Source organism: Phaethon aethereus, assembly GCF_964289735.1.
Source record: "Phaethon aethereus genome assembly, chromosome: 1".
Classification (NCBI taxonomy): Eukaryota; Metazoa; Chordata; class Aves; order Phaethontiformes; family Phaethontidae; genus Phaethon; species Phaethon aethereus.
The window spans coordinates 57,008,043-57,015,943 of NC_138575.1; the positions used below are offsets into that span (position 1 = coordinate 57,008,043).

Sequence of the window (7,901 nt, forward strand, 5' to 3'; positions counted from 1 at the left end):
GGGCCGGGACTCCGCCCCGCACTAAGGAGGGACAAAATGGCCGTCGTGCAGCGGGGCGGGGCGCGACGGGGCTCCGCCCCCACCTCCCGTGACGCTCCGCCCAGCGTCAATCAAGGCGTGGGCCCGCCCGCCAAGGGCGATTGGCTGAGGCGCCGGAAGTGCCATGAGGCTGGGGAGCGCGCGGTGCGTCTCTGCGTGCGGCAGGTGGGTGAGGGAGCGACTGCAGCCCCGACGGGGCCGGGCGGGCTCTCCTGCTGCCGGTCTGCCCACTGCAAGCCCCACTCCTCCCGGCTGCCGAGCCGTGCAGCTGCGCTCCCCCCGCTCCCTACAGCGGCGGCTGCCTGGCTGCCCACCCCCGACAGCGGTTGCGTGGCCGCCTTCGGTCTCTCCGTCCTTCCCCCTCCCGTCCCCAGTGGCCGTTGGGTGGCCGCCTTCAGCACCCCCACCCCCTTTTGGCGTAGCCAGGATGCTGCTCCACTAAGATCTGTGCAAGACGTTGGGGTGGTTTCCTAGGCCCGACCCGCATGAGTTGTTGGGGGTCTTAGTTGCCCCTGCAGTGCTCTGGTTCCTGAGGCTGTTGGTGTCTTGTCTCTCTCTCTCCTCAGAGGCTCTCCCTTGCCACCATGTTTGTCCTGGTAGAAATGACTGACACAGTAAGAATTCCTCCCTGGCAGTTTGAAAGGAAACTGAATGAATCCATAGCGGAAGAGCTAAACAAGAAATTGGCCAATAAGGTAAAGCGTGGGTCATGTATAGGTTGATGCAGGCGTCATAACATCCCTGAGCATTTCTTCCTTTTATTTGTTCCTACTGAGATGTGTGGGTGAGGTATTGGAATAGTTTAGATGTGAAGGCCATCCCCAGAGACTGAAATATCGGAGACTGTAAACAAAGAGACAGCCATGTATCATATCAAAAACTTTTTTCTAATGGCTAATGCTGTAACGGGAAGATACTGAGATGCCAGATGGGGCAGAGAAGCATGGAAGAGAAGTGAGAGTAACTGCTGGTTTGTGTGTAGAGTAACAATCTGAACTACAGTCTGAAGAACAGATGCAAACTGATCCATCCAGTGGGGGGAATTTTTAAAAGACAACATGAACAAATGTAGAACGGTAATACTGGAAGATAAACGAAGGTGTTAATAGCTGACTTGATCTGTGCTTACTCAGTACTTGAAATACAGTGTGTCAGTAAGAAGTTGGTCTTCGGTGCAGGATATAAAAAAGTATTATGTCATAGGCCAGGAGGACGCAGTTTCCTTGTGCAGGCCCTGGGACTGTGTTAAGCATACAGCTTTCAGTGTGAGGCAGGTGCAAAACTCAAAATGCAGCTTGTGAATGGAGCTCAAAAGAGCAACCTGAAGTGATCAAGGGTTGTGAACGGCAGATTATACAGACAGGTTATGAAAAGCAAAACTGTTCCTCATCCACTGATGACTGGTAGGTGCCTCAAATTCTGTAGGCTGTGTAAGCCATCCTAGAAGTAGCAGAGAAACCAAGAGTTCTCATCTCTCCCCAGAGCTGATAGACAAAGGCAAGCCTAGAGGCTTCTGAGAGTAACTATAGCGAAAAGTACATTTAGCCTTTAGATAAGCTGTGGGGCTGGTGAATGATGTCTGTGGGCAACTGTTTACTATCTTGGCAGGTCAAGTTCTCTCACTGAAGACAGTTACCTCAAGGGTTTCTGTTTGCAGCAGTGCTCTTTCCAGTGCCAATGAAAACACATGGTCCCATAATGCCTGAATAAGTTGGGGGTTCCCTTACAATGCAATGTGGTTAGGGCTGGGGCTGTTGAAGGGAGTGTACCAAAACATCTTGCCGCCATTCTGTTGCCTTCTTTTGAAAAGGTGTATGTAGTGCATAAATTTGATCTTTTGCTTGATTTATTGCTTTTTAATTATTTTTTTCTTCGAGCAGGTTGTATACAATGTCGGCCTCTGCATCTGTCTGTACGATATCACAAAGCTGGAAGATTCATACATTTTCCCTGGAGATGGCGCATCACATACTAAAGGTATATGCTTGTCCTCAGTCATATGGTTTTACAGAAGGTTAGTGATCTGGAAATGTAAACTGAGTTCAATTGTTAGGGAAAGTAGGTTTAAAGGAACTTACTGAAGTTCATAGCCTTAATTCTGTTCTTATTAGGAGGGCAAGAGGAACATAGCAAAAGTCTCTTCTTTTCTTTGCATTTTTTGGGTACAAGCGCAGCTTTAAATAGCCAGTCATCTTTGCCTTCTCCAGCAGTCCATCTCTGTTCCACAGTTAGAGCCATAGGTGTGGACTAAGGAAGGGGTTAATTTTAATTTAAATTATTGCAAATCTGCACATAGAAAATAATTTGTATTAATTGTTAGGTGTTTCTCTAGTATTTTTTCTTTTTGAAGCTTATTTTCCTATGCCTAGAATGCTGAAACCCGTTTCTACATAAAACGTTTGCACAGCATTTGATGCTGTATTCCTAGCTGGAAGTTTTCCTATATTTTTGTTTGAAACTTAGACAGATCTGGTTCAGCATACATTTCTGGTGACTTTTTTTAAATAAGAAAGGACTGATTTCTTTACTTTGACTTTTGGCAAATCCGAGTAAAAACTGGAAGTAAATGCATAAAAGCAAATTTCATACATTTGTTTAAGTTAAAATGAGTTTCTTTAAACTGGAAAGAGATGCATTTGCATTTTTCGAGTTTCAGTTTTCAATGTGGAAGTGTAGCTTGAGCAAATGAAATGTTTTCTATTAGAAGGGAACTGGACTGACTGTATGTGGTTCCCCTTGTCTAAATTTTAACTCCAATAGAACTCGCTCCCTGCAAGTAAAAGCTACTCTAACACTGAAGGAGGATGGCAGGCTTTCCCACTTGCTTTAATCTCTATTTAGCTTCTTAACTTTGAATTACTCCTTGATCTGAAACAAGAGACTATATTCTCTCTGAGCTTGGAAAAAAGTTTGCTTTCAGAATCTGCTGTAGCACTTTGATAAATCCTGCTGTGTCTGGTAATAACTCTTCCTTTAATGTACCGCCTGATTTTATGTAAAAGAGGAGCACCGAGTATGGATGGCTAAAATGATATTAAATTGCTCATAAGCATTGTTTGGCTAAGATTGTCTTAATATAGCATTCTTGTAATTATAAATGCAAAATGCTTAGTTAGAAACATTTTATTTAACCTGGATAAAAAATCTAGTTATGTTGGAAAATCTTATTTACTCTGATAATATTTGATATCAAATATTTCATTTAAAGAAAATACAGCATTGCTGACAAAAATAAAAGGAGCAGAAGTATTACGAGAAAGTATAATTTCAACTGATACTCTTGGCCTTGAAGCATTGTGCAGGAATGCTTACATCGTAACTTAAGCAGAGGCCCTGCTCTATGTTATTCATCTTACAGTTTCATTCTGTGAACTTAAACTCCTGCAGGGTTGAAGAGCAGAGAACAGGACACTGCTGATCAACTGCTGTCAGAATTGGTACAAAACAGTTAGGAATCATAACTCTTTTTCCCATTTTTCTATCTAATCAGTGCCTGTAAGGAAATTGTAAAAGAAATCAGATAAGCATTTTAGAGGGCATATAGGATGTGGGGTTTTGTTTTAGTGGATGCCTTTACTCCCTGTGGAAGGAGTATAGTTCACTAACATGGACATAACATTAATGATCTGTTTTCTTTTAAGTGCATTTCCGCTACGTGGTCTTCCATCCCTTCCTGGATGAGATTCTGATTGGACAGATTAAAAGCTGCAGTCAGGATGGTGTTCATGGTAAACCGCAACTTCTGATGTTAGGGACACACGAGCTGCAGGGCTCTTGGGTCTTTTGAGATGCTGTGATTTCAGGTTGTATAGTGCTGTGTGTAGGCTGGGTAAAGACTATTACTGGCCTCTAGCGCTGCTCTGACCTGAGAGTGGTTGGTAGTTTGAGCCTGGCAGCTTCCCCTGCCCTTGATGGTTTTGTCTGCGCTCTGCTTTCCTTCTGTCATTCATGTGCATGCCCAAGAATAACAGGCAAGCCCATCTGGAGTGTAGACTGGATTAATTTTCTCGCTTCAGTTAACAGAACTTGTTTTTTTTTTTAAAGTGGTAGTATCGGCTTGTGTTGGTCTGATATGTCTTCCCTGTAGTTCTGTGCAAATTCATAATCGTTTCCTGTACCTGAAAACATGGCAGGGAAACGTCTTTGTGAGCCCAAAGTGCTGTTGGATTCATGGTTGCTTCCTTTCTTGTAGGAGTCTTCCATGCAAGTGAGCTCCTCTGCTCAGTTGTTAAGTGGGGACGATAAGATTATCTTGGGTGCATTTGTTGCTGAATTTGGGCATGTCCACTCTCTGATAAAATTCAACATCATGAAAGCTCAAGGGGGAGGTGGGGGCTAACTTTATATTGGTCTTTATTTAACATGTTACATCTGTGATTTCTAAGCTCTTTTCTGCCACAGACCTCTATAGCATCTGACTCATTTCTTGGAATGCTTTCATTTCCAATTCTGCTCCAAACAGCATTTTCCTTTCCCAGTGGGCATGAAGACTGTGCCCTCTGTTGCTGTATGTACTTTCAGCTGGGTGGTTGCTTTGCTGCCAACTGAAATTGAGCGTTGTGGCTCAAAGAATAATTCCTGCATGATCTCAGATGTCCTTCCTGAAAGAGGAAGGAGAATAAGTCTAAAAATGCATTTTGGGAATTGCTGTGGTACATCATTTGCAAAGAATCGTTTCGGTCTTAATCAAATTCTTTTCTCCACAGTTTCTATTGGATTCTTTGATGATATTGTCATCCCACCAGAATCCCTACAGCAGCCAGCTAAGTTGTATCCTTTGATCACCTTTGATAACTTTACTACTTCATTTCAAAAGATTGTGCAGTGCTGGCCCAACAGGCATTCACTACTGCAACAATGAAGGTGCTCACTGGCAGAAGCTAAGCCGTTGTGTTGGGCAAGTCCCGCAGACTGTTATCACAGCTAGACAGGCCTCACGCTTATTAGGTTTTGCAGGACCATTGTGCCTGCTGATAGAAATGAATGGCAGTGTCCCCTGAACAACCGCGTTGTAATCCCTGCCTCTAGTCTTGGCCACTGCTGAAGACAGAACACAGGTTTTACCACATCGTGTAATGTCTAGGTACATGGTGTGTCTAATTATGGTAGGCGAGGTCATCTTGGGTTTGAGGGAGTTTGCTTCTTTGGGGGTCTTTGTTGTTGTTTATTTTTGGGGGTGGGGGTAACCCCAACTCTGCCCTGCAGCATACACCTTGAAGCAGGAAAATGAGAAACAAGGTTGGGGTCCTGGGCTGCACAGGTGGTGACCTAGGATGGTGCATTGCAGTTTGAGAAATAATTGTGAAAAGGCTTTGAATTGAGTCTGTTCTCAGAACTTGTCAGAAAGTGATCTGTCAGGCCGGAAACTGATTGTTTCTATCCTTAACCCTTGGAGTGGCCAGCGATGAAGCAGAGCAGGTGTGGGTATGGGAATATGAGACGGAAGAAGGGGCCCATGACTTGTATATGGACATTGGGGAGGAGATCCGCTTCCGGGTCGTGGACGAAACATTTGTTGATACATCACCGACAGGTCCGAGCTCTGCAGAGGCTTCCACTTCAAATGCCACAGAAGAAGTCCAGAAGAAAGAGGCGCCCTACACTCTTGTGGTAACTATGTGCATAATTCATACAGCTTTGTGCACATTGTAGTTTATTCTATTCTGTGTTCCCTTTCCCAAGGAACTGATTGCTTTAAGCTGACCATGAAGCAGAGTCACAAAATGAACGGAGTGGAAAAGAGGAAAAATGAGATTGTTCTTGTGGTCACCCTGTGTTTGCTGTGTGTTTTCATTGGAACACTTTGTGGTGGTTGATGGAGCCTCCCCAGGGAGGCTGATTTAAAGCGGACTGTGGATGCAAGCTCTGCAGGTAGGAGTTGAGCATATGAGGAGTACAGAGCTGGGAGAACCACGTCGAGGTTTACACGGCAGCTGTAAACAGTCTGTCTCATGCTGTGTTTTGGTGTAAGACCCACCTGAGTACAGTGCAAGAGACAGATGGATCTAAACCAATGACAGCTGTGGTGTGCTGGGACAGTCGGGAGGTGGAACAGGCAAGTGCTTGATTTTTCAACTGTTGAACATTTTGTGTAGTGTTGACAAGGTTTAAAGGCATCTGGGCAAGTGCTGGGCAAGCGCTGATAGGAAAAAAAGTGAATACCTCATCCGTAACTCCAGGGGGAGAGATTTTATATTTGTATGCATTACTCCTGTATTATGTCTGCAGTTTACAATTGCACACTCTCTTCTTCTGTGAACAGGGATCCATCAGTGAGCCAGGCCTGGGCCTCCTGTCGTGGTGGACAAACAGTTAGCTGCAAACAGAGCCTGCTCTGCAGAAAGTCTTTCCGGTGGATGTTTGGGGGATTATGGGATCCTGCTGGTGCTCACTGCTCCTCAGAAGCTGAATGAAAAATTAGACCTGCCATTCTCTGCTTCCCCTTCAGCTTCCAGCCTGCCAGAGAGAGACAGTTGCTTTCAAGAAATGTCTTCGCTGATCCATAGAAGTGAATTTACAGGCACAAAAAGCCTTGAATGCAGCAACAACAAACTCAGCTGGAGCTTTGGTCTCCTGCCTTGGAGGGAAAACTGGGGAGGTCTTTACTTGCCTGAATTAAGAAGGGAGTTGACTTCAGTGAGTGAAAGCAGGGGACAATGCCTGTCAAGAACTATTGCTTCCTTGGGCTGAGAGCTTGATCTCAAAGGGGTAGAAAAGTGCCCTTCTTTTGACAGGAAATGGAAAAGAAACAGCAAAAGACAGTTGATAGAGGTGTGGTACGCTGGTGACCTGGAAAATGCTGCTGCTGGGAGGGCAGCAAAGGTGTGGTAATGTTCTGCTAAGAATGGGAACTTAACCCATGGATGAAGTCAGCCAAAAAACTGGAGTGACAGTAGTTTACCCAAAAGTAACTTAGGCTCTGTGAAGATGACCATGGTGGAAAGCTACAGGCTGCTTGTTGTGCTGAGTGGAAATACTTTATTGGGTGGGCTTTGCAGGAGTTTGACTGAAAATACATAATTAGGAACTGAAATGGACCAGGGCTGCTTTGAGCAAGCTAAATATTGTTTGTGGGGGTGTGTTAATACCAGAAATGGAACAAACAGTAAAAACCACACAGCCTGCCTTCCTGTACAATTTGTGGGGAAACTACTAGCTTCCTGCCTAGCAGGAAGAAAAAAAACTTGCCTCCTGCAGTTTAGCTACTTGGATTTCAAGGCAGTGTTGAGACCAATGCTTTGCTCTGCTCTAACAGCCAATAACAAACAATTGCCATCACCCTCCCTGACAGCAGTAAAAGGAAAGGGGGAACAAAATAGCGTGTAAAAATCTATGCAGGGCCTGTCGCCAAGAGAGTGATGTTGCACATAATTACAAAGCCAGCCACACTTGGCAGGAAGGGGCTGTAATTCCCTGGGATAGTGGGTCTGCTTAACCTCCAACTGTGCAAACAAAGCCTGAGTCACCAGCACCCTCCCTGCAGCATCGTTGGAACCCCTTAATTCTGAACTGTTATTCCTGGTGCATTGCCCTAATTAAAATGGAGCCTAAGAATTCTTTAGGTTTGCATAGTAACAGAGGTCCATCTGCTCAGACAATAAGCCTACGGAACTATAGAGCAGTAGTGCTCAGGCATGCAATCATCTAGACAGGGTGGCAACTGTTTGTTTGCAGAACAGTGCCAGCTGTTTGTGTAGGTGGAAATTCAGGTGAAGCCAGTTAGAGCCTCAACAGCCAGATGGGCTTCCACATGGTCTGTTCTGGGGTAGTGCCTGAAGGGGGGAGAGCCCTGGTACCTCCAAGTAGCTGTTGTGACCCATTTCACAGGGCCAGAGCTCCCAGGGGGGTAGCTGCAGGGCTTT

At 45.1% G+C, this 7,901-nt stretch overlaps 1 protein-coding gene across 1 annotated transcript; it reads left to right on the plus strand.

Annotated features, from left to right (window-relative positions):
- Positions 1-623: 623 nt before the first annotated feature.
- On the plus strand, positions 624-6,355 carry POLR3H (RNA polymerase III subunit H; the record flags this gene model as incomplete). The annotated part of the gene is made up of 6 exons (XM_082013031.1): positions 624-734; positions 1,920-2,016; positions 3,681-3,767; positions 4,746-4,809; positions 5,442-5,649; positions 6,302-6,355. 6 exons carry the CDS (start codon positions 624-626, stop codon positions 6,353-6,355), a joined length of 621 nt encoding a protein of 206 aa, XP_081869157.1.
- Positions 6,356-7,901: the final 1,546 nt, after the last annotated feature.